The sequence below is a fragment of the Perna viridis genome, chromosome 8, assembly GCF_037379345.1.
Source record: "Perna viridis isolate PV_CMFRI_1.1 ecotype Kerala chromosome 8, ASM3737934v1, whole genome shotgun sequence".
Classification (NCBI taxonomy): Eukaryota; Metazoa; Mollusca; class Bivalvia; order Mytilida; family Mytilidae; genus Perna; species Perna viridis.
In genome coordinates, this window is record NC_142452.1 from 9,259,466 (window position 1) to 9,276,456 (window position 16,991).

General features: G+C 32.1%; 2 protein-coding genes across 2 annotated transcripts; both read left to right on the forward strand.

Moving 5' to 3' along the window:
• The first annotated feature begins 365 nt into the window (after nt 1-365).
• LOC148609225 (CD151 antigen-like) lies at nt 366-7,455 on the forward strand. Its single transcript, XM_088542005.1, has 8 exons — nt 366-449; nt 3,137-3,208; nt 3,973-4,164; nt 4,591-4,665; nt 4,998-5,102; nt 5,736-5,876; nt 6,203-6,286; nt 7,289-7,455. The coding sequence occupies exons 1-8, from the start codon at nt 399-401 to the stop codon at nt 7,349-7,351; spliced, it is 783 nt and encodes a 260-aa protein (XP_088398131.1). The 5' UTR covers nt 366-398; the 3' UTR covers nt 7,352-7,455.
• Nucleotides 7,456-9,105: 1,650 nt separating this feature from the next.
• On the forward strand, nt 9,106-16,274 carry LOC148609226 (tetraspanin-7-like). The gene is made up of 7 exons (XM_088542007.1): nt 9,106-9,386; nt 10,885-11,076; nt 11,790-11,864; nt 12,285-12,383; nt 13,208-13,390; nt 14,821-14,904; nt 15,643-16,274. Exons 1-7 carry the CDS (start codon nt 9,321-9,323, stop codon nt 15,706-15,708), a joined length of 765 nt encoding a protein of 254 aa, XP_088398133.1. The 5' UTR covers nt 9,106-9,320; the 3' UTR covers nt 15,709-16,274.
• The last annotated feature ends 717 nt before the right edge of the window (nt 16,275-16,991 follow it).

The window sequence follows — 16,991 nt, forward strand, 5'->3', positions numbered from 1 at the left end:
TACGACAAATCCATTTTCTAATATTAGAAAATCAATTGAATTTTTAATGTTAAAAGTGATTTTTTAATATAAAAAAAGTGTTTTGTGATATAAAAAAATCCAATTTGTAATATTAGAAAATGAATTTGTAATATTAAAAAATCATTCTTTAATGTTAGAAAATGCTCATTTTTGTCCACTTTGGCTTGCCAAATGGACCGATGTAATTTGAACTTAGGTTAATTAAATAAAAAGAAAACATTTCTTTGACTTATAGTTTCCACTAGATCTACGTGTTAAAATCTTATTGAGTTTCATGTCATTATGTATCTCATAATGCGGAACTGTTTCTATCACCCAATTCAGATTCAAAATTATAATTCAATAACTATTTCCGGTGAGATATCAGCGTCGTCTGCATGAAAAAAAAATTGTTTTCTGCACTATATGGAGGAGTTTTAATACAAGGGGTTGGTAGAAAGTATAATTATTTATTTAACATACTCGAAAACTAACAGGATCATTCATAGAACAAACAGAAATATTATTCTGCCGAATAATAATTGGGTTATAATAAGTTTAGTTTCTGCATTACAAAGGGGAAATTTTTAAGCATATGAAATGTTCCCTTTTGGCAAACAATTACTGAATGTAAAATATGCTGCACCAGAAAAAAAAACGCGTAAAATATAATGTTGTACTTACCTAAGACAAAATAGAAATCCAACTTCGAGTCATGTAACAGAAATTGTATTTTAAAGTCGGTGGTATATAAATACAAACACAACTCACAAACCCTGTAGAGCTTTTTACCGACTTTAATAATAATAACACATTAAAAACATACAGACATACATATGACAAGCCAAAGTGGACAAAAATGAGCATTTTCTATTATTAAAAAATGATTTTTTAACGTTACAAATTTATTTACGAATTACGAATTGGATTTCTTATATCACAAAACACCTTTTTAATATTAAAAAATCATTTTTTAATTTTAAAAATTCAATTGGATTTCTAATATAAAAAAAAACTGTTTTTGAATATTAGAAATTGATAATGTAATATTAAAAAATATGACTGATTTTATAATATTACAAATTCATTTTCTAATATAAAAAATTCAATTTGTAATATTACGAAATGTATTATATTTTATAATATTACTAAATCAGGAATTTGTAATATTAGAAAATGAATTTGTACTATTAAAAAAATGATTATTTTAATATTACAAATTCATTTTCTAATACTACACAATTAGATTCTAATATCACAAAACACTTTTTTAATATTAAAAATTCAGTTGAATTTCTAACATTAAAAAACATTTTTTTAATATAAGAAATTGATTTTTCAATATTAGAAAATGAACTTGTCTATTCAGTTACGATTTTTTAATATTAGAAAATCATTTTGTAAAATTAAAAAATGTGACTAATTTTCTAATATTACAAATTCATTTTCTTATATTACAAATTCATTTTCTTATATTACAAATTCAATTTGTATATTACAAAATGCGTGATATTTATAATATTACTAAATCAGGAATTTGTAATATTAGAAAATTAATTTTTGTAATATTGAATTTCTAATATTAAAAAATGATTTTGTAATATTAAAAATTCATTTTCTAATATTACAAAATGTTGATTTTTGTCCAATTTGGCTTGCCATACATACCCATACAATACATAAAAAGCGGGAGGATAAACAAGAGCTACTAAAGCTACATCACTTGTCATCAGTACATGAATGATGAAGCATGCAAGCACAAAGCAAATCAAAATTAAATTATTATCATTTAGATTAAAAGCACAAAGGCACTGTGTATCTTGAGTCTAGAAAACAATTAATTACTGTAATAGAGTGAGATTCCAGTGTATACTTAGGCATATATTTCCCAACAGTTGATTCTGAATAGGATTGGAGCTATTCGAGCCCAGGCACATGATATAAAAAACCGATCTAGTATTATCATTCGTGTAAATTAGGACTTCATTTCCCAAAACATTAACTTTGGTATACATCATGTATGTTTTTGGTATAGTCAACTTTAATTTATTTGGCGGATATATAGATCATTTCAATTTCACTTTCAGCCTATATCATTGGATTTTAGTGTAGTCGTGGCGATATGTGTTTAACCAAGACAAACGTCTTCGTTTAAAATTTTCACATTTCTTGTTTAACATAAAGGGAAAAATGTCAAAATATACCATTTGGTCTGACAGATCAAAATTTTCAGCCAAGTCTGTAATGCGAGGTGGACGTCGTTTTGTGCAGGTCACTCCTTTTTTTCTCATGAATAACAGCATCAATACGTAAAACTAATATTGTAATCTTTATTTAAAAAAAAAGAGGAAATAAAGTTAAACTAGGTATTCTGAAAGCCGGCTACCTACAAGTTTTGTCTTATGATATATTTTATCACGTTCCGTGCGCCCCGTGCTGATTCGGATGTCAAAAGAATAGGCCCGCAGCAGCACTAAGCTGGTCGTAAAAGGCGACTTAATAGTGTTCAGAAACATAGCCGGGGGCTAAGGCGGTCTGCCAACTGAGCAATTGGATTGTGTGCCCCAGGTGGTGGAATGGGATTCCCCTGGCATGCTACATGCTTGGGTCGACGTCAGGCCATAGTACAGAAAACCTGACCGCAAACCATAGTTGTGCAACGTGTTGGGAAAGATGCCACGTTCCTTGCACGTTAAAGAACCCTGCTATTGCATTTTCTCCGAGTAGGAACCTTTGCGCTCCACCACAGGCTATTATTGCCCGATCCTACCCATCTCTCTCTATTTCTAGTGGCAATCATCGGAAACCTGTCGACCTTATTGCCCTTATATCCTATCCCATTTTTCATTTCATCATCACTTCATGTTCATCGCCTGGATATAGCTGAAATATTGCTGCTCGGGCGTTAAACCCCAACAATCAATCAGTTACGGTCTATGCAAATGCATGATGTATCAAATAAAATCTAGATTCTTAAGAATAAATATCTAATCATTGTCCAGACATGAGGAGTTGTTTGAGATATAGATTAAACAGCATAAATTCATTAAAACAATTATATTCATGTGGCAAGCATTGCCTGATGTGTTACTATCAAATTCATAATATGTTCTTTCAGAATTTTCTATTGTTTCAGGTCACCATCAAACAACAAAACATGTATAATTGTATAAGGAACACTGTGTTGATATTCAATGTTTTTTTCCTGGTAAGTATGATCAACGGACCTCAGTATTTTCCCAATACTTTTACCATCTATATTTATATCCCCGCTTTGAATTCAATATATTAATCATTGTTGCCGTCCATCCATTTTTTGTTCCAGTTTCTCTACAACCACTTATCACATCCATTTCATAATTGACAGAAGCTTTATACATGTATGCTGAAAACTGCTCCGGTTGGGTGTCTGATTATATTTGTCCATATGATAATATATGGTCACTTGGTTAAAGAGCAGGGGTATCCTACATTTCTATAGTTTTTCGTAAATACTTACTTAGTTAAATGAGTGAAAATGCATTGTCTGCAACCGAGTAAGTTACCAATTATTTCAGTTGTAGTATTTATACCTATGATTGGGATTAGAGAGGGCCAATGGCCATTTATTATATTCAACTTGAAAATGACCCATTATTTTTTTTCAAAGAGTGTGAAAGAATTGCCCATTAAAATTCTAAATGTCAAAACGACTCATTCTCATAATTGCATTACTAATCACTGTTTAGTGAATAATTTGAATTTTAGCATTATTTTGTAGTTTATATATTCTTTTTTTAACAAATAATCAAACAACACAACCTTTACTCCTTACAATAATATGCATGCTGCTGCTTAGAAGTACTGCTTTGATATTTACTGATGGGCAGGCGTACTTTGAATTGAATTAACAAGCTTGAAATACATGTAGAACAAACACCTAAAATTGTCATCATTTTCATCCATTATTTATTAAATGTGTTGATATTGTAGCTCTGTGGAATGGGTATTCTTGGGATTGGGATATGGGTAAGAGTGGATATGATGCAGTTTGATGCTTTACTGGGAACATCAATGGTGCCCATAGCAGCGTACGTGTTGATAGCTGCTGGGGGTGTGGTCATGCTGATTTCCCTTGCTGGATGTTTGGGTGCTTTGAAAGAGAACAAATCACTTCTTGGGCTGGTATCAATTTATTTAATCTTATTGTTAATTTCTTTCACCCTAAAGAGCCTTAAGCATGAATTCACATATTGTAAAGCTAGGTAGAATCTCAAGGAAAATATAACTAAGTTCCAAAATAAATTTTATGTCCAAACTCTTCCCGTCACAGTCCTTCAGAGGTCAATATTTTTGTATGAACTTGATTTCATAGTTGCTTTGTCAATGTTTGATATAACAGTTATCCCTTTACTGGCTTTAGGAACTTTATTACAAACAGATCCATAACCAACATTCAACTGGAATGGTATCTATTCAAGGCCAAATACTGTTTAAAAAATACATAATATTTCTTCTTTTTGCCAATGATTCGGAGGAACTTTTGATTTGTTACAGTTCTGTTTGAATCTAACAGATTAAAATATGACCAGTATTATTCTTTTTTTGTAGTATTTTAGTTTTATGTTGTTGATATTCCTATTGGAGACGGCAGCGGCTGTACTTGGTGCTTTATTTTACGATCAGGTGACTGAAACTTAAAAGCTTTACATTTGTACTATGGTATGTGGGAACACACTGCTTCATTGTCACATTATAAAAATGTATATTACACATTATATATGTAAATATATATATTGTACATTTATGAAAAAGCGATTACTCATGCAGTCTTAACAAAATAAAATCCGTAACCAACCTGTCTCTTCTTTATATGCTGTCTGCTCTTAAGTTTAAGGGATTGAAAACTTTTGCATCCTGTCAACTTACAATGATGTTTTAGAAAAACTTAAGTAAAATACCTGTTTATGTAAATATGAAGTATACCTAACTAATTCACTTTACAACTATTTTGGCAGGTCAAACCCTTTTTATCTACCCATGTTGAATCAGCCATTCTAAACAAGTATGGTGATCCTAACTACCAACTTGTCACTAGAGCTGTTGATGTTCTTCAGCAAAAGGTAGGATCAAATTTTAAATGGTAGTCTTTGTAAGAATCATGCAAATTCTGTAATATGTGATACACCCCAAAAAAGGCTACACATTTTCATTGTTGTTACTACGTTGCTTTAAAGGTCTATTTGATGAAATGTATAATTCCAATCTTTCTACTCTTAGGAGATCACCTACATTGTAAATCCAAAAGTTTCTATTGTATTTTATTGTCATTTACAGAGCTATTTCACATTATTTGAATTATACAGTACATTCTTTATAATATCCCAAGAGCGAAGGTTATATGTAAAGCCACATGTTAATTTACTTTACTATAAAATTTCAAACAAAATGTCAAAAATAAAAATATGTTGTCATTCCAACCATGAATCACATTTTGCATGATTCTAATCTGGAGTGCTACTTGAAAAGCGAATGAAAAAGTTAGGGGGGAAACTGAGTTTTCATGTATGAAAAAAAATCTATGTGTCATTTGTAAAATCATTCAACTGTAAGATGATTGATTGATTGATTGCATATGAAAACTTGATGTACTAGTATTTAAAGGATTCCAGATATGTATTTATAAATTATACTGATGCATAATGAACAAAATCACTGCTTAAGTTCTTAATGTACAGTTTTATGTCATTTAACAGTTTGAGTGTTGTGGATTTGATGACCCACATGACTGGGAGAATGCTACTTTCTCTGTGGCTACAGTTCCAATATCCTGCTGTAGAGAACAGAATCAGCCAAACTGTAATAGTGCCTTTAATTCCACCTTTATTTATGATGATGTAAGTGGTATCCAGATATTTTTCTATAGACAAAACAAACTTTCCATTTTCCTAAGCCTACTTACTGTTCGCAGGGGAATGCAATGGATCTTAGCCTCGATATAATATGAATTATTTTCAACACACTAAATAAAAATAAATGTTATTTACAGTCTAGACTGAGTGAGTCATATTTTGTGAGTATTTATCACTTCAGTTTTCAAAGCCTAGGTCTTTTCACTGATTGAGTTGCTAGTCCTATGCATAAACTTCCCTATTTAAACGAGCTTGAGACCGTCCTTAAGGTAAATGGGTACTGAGTAATGAAAGTGTTTTATCTGTTTCAGGGTTGTATGGAGGGTATGGTGAATTGGATTAGTGCTAACTTGATTTATCTCTTAGCAGTAGCTATAGCAGTTGCATTATCACAGGTGATGCACATTGCAGCGTAAAATTATACCTCTGTTTCCTGCTACATGACCGACTCGTGCCTTGGCTTAATATTTTCAAGTTAACGTACAACAAAAAAGTACCACCAAACGACCCAACATTTTCGGTTTCCACAAAGTACGGTGGTTAATAAGATGTTTTCGAAGTTGTTTATTATGAATTTGGGAAAAATAAGTAAATATTTTTTTTTAAATCCTGACCTACCGACCCACTTTTTTTCTGACATGTGACAGGAAACGCGAATAATTTTATTTGGCCTAAAGCAAACTTTCAAATATAATGTTCAAATGAACTTCGGGGGCCTTTGTAATAAACTGGCTACATATTTTTGCTTTAAACTTGCATCCAACAGATTATAACTTAAAATATTTATAAATTAAAATTTATCATGCATTATGATTTGTTACTGTAAAAAATTAGAGACTTTCTATTTGCTGAAAATTTTAGATGTTAGTATGTGTTCAGCAGTATATGCATGTATGCATATATTTAAAATCATGTATAAAAATAACAAAACTGAAGTAGTATAAATCTTTTATCTTAAGTTGTATTTCAAGACATGCATACATGTAATCCTTACTATGACGTACACGCAGTAGTAATACTAGAATAAAATACACTGTAATGTTTAAAAAAATATTCTATGATAAACATGTTCAATTTGCTAGTAAACATTCTGGTGGAGTTCTGGTGAACAATAAGTAAGTTAAGGACATTGCAGCAAATTTAATAAAAACTTCTCTGTAAGTTGATTGCAAGCTGTGACTGAGAAAGTCGTCTGGCGAAGTTAATAGTTACTTACCCCAACCACAAATCTACCTTAAATTTACTGTAGCCATGCATCCACCCTACTAATTTGGTAATGGTGTCCACCCCATCTGTAAAATTAATTCAAACGTCAAATAATAATACTTGTATATGAATATACATTCATTAAACTACACTCAAAAGTAAATAACTAAATACCTGTATTTTTTTTTTAGTTACTTGGTATGATATTATCCATTTGCTTGTGTAAACAGGCAGGAGATGACAGTTTTGTGTGAGAAATGAAGAGCGATACATGAACAGTCTTTTTTTTATAAATCTGAAATTGTAATTTGTATAAATAAAATACGAAGTGCAACAGTAATAAAATGTATTCATTTTTTGTATTTTTTATATTCTTGTATTACTTGCATTGAGATAAAATAAAAAACGGATCCGGTCGAATAGCCGATCTACATGTATTATGGACAGGCTATTCAACCGGACTTAAAAATATAATGTTAATTGCATTTTACTTTCAAACAATCAAGTAAATAAATATCATTACAGATATAATGACATGTATGTACACAGTCACAAAGATACAGTGCTGATATTATATGGTAATATATTTGAAATTGTCGTATTTCAAGTCATTAAATCATTAGCTTGCTTATATATAGTATCTAAAATGCTTCGGAAAGTTTCACTCCTCACAAGAAACAAACAATAACATTATTGCATATTGAGTTCTTGACCGATTTAATATCGTATACATACGTATAGTCCGTGAAAATCCGGCTGTAACAGTAATATTTCATTAGGTTAAGCTCAATCGCTCACAAAGGCCAAATATTTCTCCTAATATTTTGAGAGTCAAAAACGCCTTTAAATGTACAAAACGATACTCGCTTTGCAGTAGGGATATCATCTTCCTGCCTTCAAGGCATAATGAATCTTGAAGTGTATTATAATCATTAGTCGTTCTATTGGGCCCGATATCCAAATGGTATTAACCCCCCGAAAAAACCTATTGTGGAGAGGGCTTCCATGCTATTATAGTTGAGTATGTGCCCCCCCCCCCAAAAAAAAAAAAAAACAAACAAACAAACAAACAAAAACAAAAACAAAAAAACTTGATATTAACCACCCCCCCAAAAAAAAAGTTGACAACCTTCATGGACAAGATCACAACCGAATGCCTACAGCTTTCCGTACTTTTTTGAAAGCGATGAAATGCGGAAGGGTAAAATCTTCGTCTGCCTTGAAGTGCATTCAAATTTAGGCTAGAGAATATTTGCGTGATATCAATTTTTTCATGAGATTTATGACAATTTACGATGAGACATACATCATTGCCATATGATTATTTCAATTCTTCGTGCATATACATGTATGTACTATGTACCTTACTACAGCCAAGACCAACTACAAATTTCCTATCCTTCACTCCTCCCATCCGATGATGTCACTATCAATATTTACAACGGTCAATCATAACAAATACAGTGAATCGCTATCTCTATAAATCCTGACTTTATCTGACTTAAGTCATACTAAGCCCTCTCTTTCAATAATTGATGCAAACAATTCATTAACAATCACTTAAAAGTTGAATTTAACGTCTGTCAGGCCAAAGAAATTAGTTTTTATTAAAAATATATTTTCATTAAAAAAATAACGTATTGTCGTGTCGATTCTTGTGAGAGAAAACATCAGGAAAAAACTATTCGAAATATTACAGTTTTACAGACGAGATTTTGTTTCGGCAAAGTTGTTCACGTCAGAAAATGCTGAATCATGCTAGGACACATACATTTTCCATAATTTGCTAAGACTAAGTTGTTATCCCATATGCTGCAAGTGAAACAGCTTATATTAGACGTCAAACTTAAGAAATATCCAATAATTCTTTATGTTTTTATTTTGTATTAAAGCGCTTGTGACTTCAATGTAACAAGGCTACTGTCAATGATCCATCATCTTGATACTAATTTGATTGGCCTATAGTCCATTTTATCAAATCTTTCACTTTCTGTCGTTGTAGATAACGTAAGAGTTGATTAGGACTGATTCATCTATAGTTATTTTTAAAGTAGTCCTCATCGACAGGGCTGCAAATTCATTACAACATTACCAACAATCATAATGTATTTCCAGATAGTGTCGCCGATTTTGAGATCTTTGTGATGTTATTTTTTCCTTTGTTTTGACAAGGAATATTGTAATCGATTTTCTCAGTGTACAATAAGTCCGCAATGTAATACCATGGAGTCTTCATGTGACTATCTGTGCATAAAAAGAGCTGTAGTTGTATTCAATGTCTTTTTCTGGGTAAGTGATTTTTTTATCCTGTTAAATTATATAGGAAACTAGCACGTTTATGCAAATAAAAATTGATTTTTAAGCTTTCTGTTTTCAGTAGTATAACATCATCTGCAGTTAACTTCTATAGGTCATGCATTCCATACAGTCCTTATTTTGAATTAACTTTTATTATTAGCCGACACAACTACAACCAATAATCAACCAATAAACCAGTAAAAATAGATATTTGATCGGTTGATATTTTTCACCCAAGAACAACATAAAAAATAAGAGCATTTCAATTTCTGAAGGTTTTCATTGAATTTGATACAAATACATCATTTGATAGTTCAGCAACCCTCTGTCCACACCAAAGTTAGATTTGCGAATATATACGTCGTGAAAACATGGACAGGGAGAAATTATGTTAGTTAGTTTTAGTTGTTACAATTGTCAAATTACAAAACAGCTTCGTGAATACGCCCGACAACATGAATAGAGTTAACTTAAACGGGTAACATACAGATGTTTACATCCTAACTTAGATGAAAGGGCTACAAACATGTCAAAATATTTATCCACCGGTTTGATAGAGGTGATCATAAACTAAGGTTTTAGATATAGACAAAGCCGTATTAAAACAATCTTCCATCATGACAACTCCGGACGTATATATTTATATATACTAAATTAGGTCATTTAATATACGGACATGATTTATACTTGATGAGCAGACAAATTCTCTACCTTTCAGTGGAAAAGACACGGGACTACTTGATATCTTTATTACTGCAAGTCAAACAGTTTAAAGTCAAATCAATAACAGTAAAGTTAAGGGCTAACAGTCGCTAAACAATCCCTGAAGTTGACGCGAAGATTTTTTTCTTCAATATCATTTTATTTTACCTTTTCAAAGTTAGTATTATAGGGTTATTGCATGAATACTGGTGAATATTGTCCCGAGCAGAATATTATATTGCACGAGCTTGGTTATTGCATGAATACTGGTGAATATTCTGCTCGGGACAATATTCACCAGTATTCATGCAATAATCCTTTTATTATATAGTAATAAAAATTTCAGTTAACATTATACTAATTTGTTGGATATAATGCATAAAGTATGATATCATCTGTTTTTGAGAAGGTTCAATATTACATTAACTAGTTATCTCACTAATACGTACTGAACTGTCCCTTTCAAATTAAATTTGCCAGTTTATTTTAGCTATTTATCAAGTACGTAATTGGTAATTCAGCACTGTCTATGCTTCTTGGGAAGAATTAAATCAAAATATTAACAAAATACTTTTGTTTGTTTTTGGTATCCTTAAAAAATCAGTGAAATAGGGACTATTATCATGGTGGATTATGTATTTTTTTCTCTAAAATTGTCCACATTATTAGTTCTTTTGATATATCTATTTGTATGTTTTGTTCTAAGAAATTAATATTAGTAGCATTGTGACAGTTAGATAGAAGTCATAGTATGAGCCACATGGTTTTAATTTCAAATTCGTTACAGTTCACCGGACCAAGCATATTCAGTCTGGGTACATGGTATATGGTTAATATCCAGTTATACTCTCCAATTGTGGATCAGAACAGTCTCATCTTTCCGGCATACACTATAATGGCCGGTGGCATAGCAATAACTATCTTTGGTATCGTTGGTTGTATGGGAGCTATGAACGATAATAAATGCTACATGTCTTTTGTAAGTACATATGACATTAATTGCATTAAAATTCCTCATTACCTTTCTTGAAGAATTTTAAGGCATATCATCCCCTAGATATGAAAAAGTTACATCAAGTTTATATAAAATTTTACATAAAATAAATGCAAATAATTTCTCATATCTAGGGGATTCAATGCCTTAAATTCTTTCTACATACACAGGTTTGTCTGTAGTCAGAGGGAAGTTAGTGGTGAAATTGAGGCCCTATTTGTTGAAAGGTAATGATGAATTTCAAACCTGGCACACCTTCTTGTGAAACTACAAAGTTTCTATACAAAATTTGAATAATTTTATTAACACTTAAAAAATGGAGTGTTCTTCAAATGTCCAATTCAACGGGCAAAGAAAACAAAGACACCATATAAAATTACCGAAGAAATAACACATTAAATATATCACCAAAGCAAGAAAATGATACTCAGCAACTATGTAGACAAGTACAGTGTAATTTCATTGAGACCTACTTCAGATGTAAATTTTCGTGATAGTAAAAGCATAAATTGGTGGAGATAATCATAGTTTGTAAAATATCATCTGGACAGAAAGTAGAATGGAGTACTTGTTGTCAGATCCTACATGCAGAGAATGAATTTAAACTATCATATGCCTCATTTTAATAAGAAATTAAATTTGTTCATTATCAAAACTGACAATTCTATGTAATATAGAAGTTTTTTTTATTATTTCAGTTCTTTACCTGTGTACTGCTAGCGTTTGGGTGTGAAGTATTTGCTACCGTCAAATCATTTCTGGTTTATGAAACGGTTAGTTTAGTACCGGATATACATCTAGCTTACAGAGCATCATTACGCAGGCAAACATCCGAATCATTTCAGAGAAATTAACTTAGTCAACCGCATGTACGCAAGTCACAGTAAAACACAATTAAAAAGTCAATTTCGTAAGAGGGTGTAACCTTATAAAGCTTCCTGATACTGCATTGATTAGGATATTTATCTATCATTGGGAAAATACAACCATTATATACTACACTTTAATGCGTTTACAAATGAGATTTAGATGGATCAAAATCAAAATACCTTTACTCTTACCAAATGCATCCGTAAAAATTCTTTCTTGTTTGTGAAAGGGAAAATCTGAATTCATTTTTGCCCTGCAAGATCAGAACCAACAAAAAGCCTTCTCAATACAGGGAAAAGTACTGAAAACTTTGTACTTAATAGGTATCACCGTCCATTGCAATGAGATTAGAGAAAAGTATGAAGTATTCCTACCACTACACAACAGTGGATACAGAGGTCATTAACTCTATACAGGAAGAGGTAAGTTAAAACACATACTACAGAAAACGAGGGGTTATTAACGGACAGGAGAAAAAATGTAGCATTAGGACTTGAATTCAATGTGTCAAAAAAATTGTGACACACTAATTTATGTAACTGTCATGCATACAGTGATGCAAATGGGGGTCCAGAAGTCTAAAGGGGGTTTTCAATTTTGAAATTTATATGAGGATTCAGGCTACCATTGTCCATTTTTCTTACAAAATGGGGATATATCAACCCCCGAAACCAACCCAATTTCATGATACAATTACTATTACCCAAACTGTATAGAGACAGCTTCCATGCCTGCCTGATACTTCCAGAAATCAATGGAATGTGGATGAATACTAAATTGCAATGTGTATACAACTTGTTCTCATTCTTTAGAGCTAATTACCCGATGTTTAGACATTACTTTAAAAGTGTCTGAAGTGTCTCTCGTGTTGACGGCGTAATTTTACATTCACTGTAGTGATAACGGGGACATACATGTGTAGGTCGATGGGGGAGTCCGTCAGTGTCATGCAAAGGGATATCGCTTATCCGTAACTCTCCCAACACCACTGAATGGAATTCAATGAAACTTTACAGAATCGTTATTACATATTCCAATTGTGCATCTGGATCTGTTTTCGATTTTGATTCAAATCAATTTGGACGCCAAAAAGCGTGGGTGTGGTGTTTATGAGCATTGCTCAATTTTTTTTTCTAGTTTCATCATTTTATTTGTTTCCGACCTTATTTTTTCCTGTCTATTTGAAAATACAACACGTTCTTTATGTCTGCAGTATGTAATCCCTAATATTATATATTATTTACAGCTACAATGTTGTGGAAGAAATAACTACACTGACTGGCAACATTATAGATACTATAATGACCTCAGCCAGGCGGAGACCAGAGGGCGGGAAACTGTACCACATACCTGTTGTATAGATAATGGTGACACGCTCTGTAACCATGGAACCAAAGTGCCACGTAATACATCTAAAATATTCAATAAGGTAAAGTGTCGGCTAAAGCACGCAGACTTTTTGGTGTCACATAACAAGTAGTTTACTATATATAAAAAACAGTCTGAGAATATGCTTAACTCTGCTTGTACATCGAATCAAGGAGTTACATGTAAATATACATGCTGTATATAAATCCTTGATCGAATCAAATTTTCATAGTTCTTGTGACGGTATTATTTCTCATTATTTTAGGTTGGCCTTTTGTGTATCCTACTTAAGTAAATACTCCCGGACACTGTGATTGGACAAATTGTGCTGATACCCAAAATGTTTTATTAATTCCGGGCTCTAACATTATTATACTTTTAAAAATTGGCTTATATTTTTTTAAAAATCATTTTATATAAATATTATGAATTTTTAAAATTGATGTGCCATTCGCAGAAAAGGGGGGAATTTGACCCCCCAAACATCATCTGCTTAAAATACCAAAGAATCGAGACGGTTTTGCTATGACTTTGATCGCAATTTTAGTTAGGGAAATGAAGATCACTGGAAAAAGGTCAGTTTATAGCTCCGTCATTGTTTTAAAGGTGTAATTTTTTCAAAAGTTTCACTATGGTCGCCTATGGGAAATAAATAGTACCGTTCTACCTATACGACCGCAAAAATATGCAAAAAAGGCAGACCGATGATGTATAGTTTAAAGAATCTTGGATGAACAATTTGGAAAAAAATAAAACAGCAGGATGGAAGTTGTAGAAAAAAATCAGGATCTGGTTTTAGAAAAATCCAAGACGGGCTAAAGTAAGAATTAAAAAGTGAGGCCAGAAATTATCTCAAAAACAATATCCAGGAAATCAAATTTGATCGTAGCCCCACATAGAAATCAAATGATTTCTCCCTAAGAGCATAATATGGATTTTTATGGTATTGTTCCATACTATCATATGGACCATATGGGAGACATGACTAAAAGTAAATGGATATGAAATTATATCACGAGGTGTCACTTATCAAATGTAGGCTGGGATTAATTTTGGGAGTTGTGACTTGAGCCATTTAGAAAGTAGATGTCAAAAGGGAGCAGAAACAAGCAATTTCTTAATGTTTTTATGGTAACGAGTAAAAGGGAATGGAACTCTTTGAAATTGTATCACAAAGTGCCATACCCCGAAAGGAAGATTATAATCGCAAGAGGTTGTAATTGGAACTATTTGGAAATTAAGGACCAAAAAGGAACGTATTTGATTCTGGTCTAATTGTTATCTAATTGCAATCAAAATTAAAGGCTGTATTAAGCTTAAATGGTACATTTAAATGACGCTCTTATCAAGCTGTGCCCTGCAAAGCATTTTATTCAAGTTTGGGGGTGCTGGGCCGGGTTGCCTACATTAACATTTAAGTTAGCTCTCTCTTTTTGAAACACTATAACGCATTGCTCTACTAATTATAAAGTCAGTCACAAAATATTACAGGGATGCAATGACATGTTATCCAACTGGGTGAAGAAGAATATGAAAATATTTGGTTGGACGTGTTTCGCAATGGCAGTATTACAGGTATAATAAAAAGTCAGGATAATTGCTTTGAGAAAATTTCGGATCATGAGTATTTTTTGAATTAGGAGAAAATGTAATTTAAAGTCATGGAGGCTAATAAGAAACTAATAATTAGTATGTGTTTTGAGGACTTAGGCGTGTTGACAAGACGAAAAAACTTGTTAAAAGTTTGTGACATCGACAACCCAGGCGCAAAAACTTCTTTTTATTAGGATTATATTACGTTCTTTAAAATCGGACACATTATTACAAATACGAGCAAAACGGACAAGTGGGGAATGTACTTACCATGAGGGTGCTTCATGAATATCACTATCAAGGAATGGAAAATTATAACAATAGGAAAATCAGAGAATCATCTCTTTTGTCATATATTTAAGTCTGAAGGTTGCAGTTTTCTAGTGAAGTATAAATTAAAAAAAAGTTGTACGAGTACTATAATTATTCTTAAGTTCTTTCTTTGGTAACTAGACATCTTGAACATACTTTACGAAGTTAGAATTATTTACGGCCAAAATATCAAGATGTTTCAAAGTATTCCTAAATTCTTGCAGCAGAACGTGTTTTGGAGAATCTTTAATCGGCTAATGAGCACACTTATATAAAGTCCCATTGGAATACCAGCAATCTGTCTGTATATAGTAATATAAATAGTATAAATATTGTCAATTAAAAAATTAAAAGCTTTGATCATATCTAAATACGCATGTGGAAGAGTTTATTATTTTCTTATTTCAGATTATTGGATTAGTGCTATGTTGCTGTTTCTGTCGGGCAATGAAGGAATCTAATGAGATAGTATAGATGTACATTGGTACGACCATTAGAGTGCTATCACAAACTGGCATCAGACAGAAGGTCGTACAAATTGGTCTTAGACGTATTGTCTGGCGAATATAAACTTTCCTTTATCATTTCTTGATCTCATCGTTTTGTTCTATGTGTTTCATTGATAATACCATAGAATACTAGAAAAAAAGTGCTAAAACTAGCTTCACAAATCAATTATGTAAGGATTAAAAAAAAAGTCATGTTTGTGCATGCTGAAAACTATTGTGATTTTTTCGCAAATAATAAGTGACTCAATTGTACAATGTTTTAGAGGGACCTTTATGTATACATGTAGTATGATACACCGTTGTGTACCAAGTAAAATATTTTGTGGCTTGTTTGTTGAACTTTACGTAGAAGTTGAAAAATCAACACTCTTTATGATGAATTAAACCATTTTTCATATTTTTACCTGTTATGTCACTGGAGTAGAATGTGTACTACTCCTGCGTTACAACGAAGTCTGGAACTTGTTCGGTAATATTACCTGAAGTTCACGTCTTTCTGACAATGCAAACGGGTGTAAAAACAGTAATTGGCATATACACGAGGGTTATAGTAACCACAGTTATCGCAATCGAGCCATTAAAGAGGGCTTGGTGATATATAATGCATACAAATTCCCACCTATGGGCTTTGTACCGTACGGAAATGCATTAGAGACATACAGAAAAAAATGTCTTGCCACAGCGAGTTGATACTTCGCATATGAAGAGGTACTGTGAACTTAGAAAGCCTATGACGTGTTAATATTCTGTTTTTAGCTGTTTTGGCAAAGTTATTCCTGAAATAGTTGCTTACCAAAATAATCTTATTCATTGCGCAGTCGTGTTAGTATTGTTAGCCATTGAAATCAACAAGATATTAAATAAAGTCCTTCCCTAACTTGAATCAGTACTATTACAATGAAGGTGTAAATTTACCAGAAAAGCTTGATCACCTTTAAATATAGATTTCGGTGTTTTGATTTTATCTTCAATTATGTCGCTCATGTGGCATATCCTGTTTTATTATACTCCAGTATTCATTTTCTATAGGAAACCAAAGGTAACAAATTCTTCCAGAATCCCTTGATTCATCTGTTTATTTTTGAAATTAAGTGATCAGAGATACATGAATAGACTTTCAAAGTCAACATGACATCATATATGGCTAAATATAACAACTCGCCGCGAGATAGGTAACTCGTCGTGGTGAGATATTTTTTTCTGCATGTCACTAACATCGAAACTGAGCATGCTGCTTTGATCTTATAC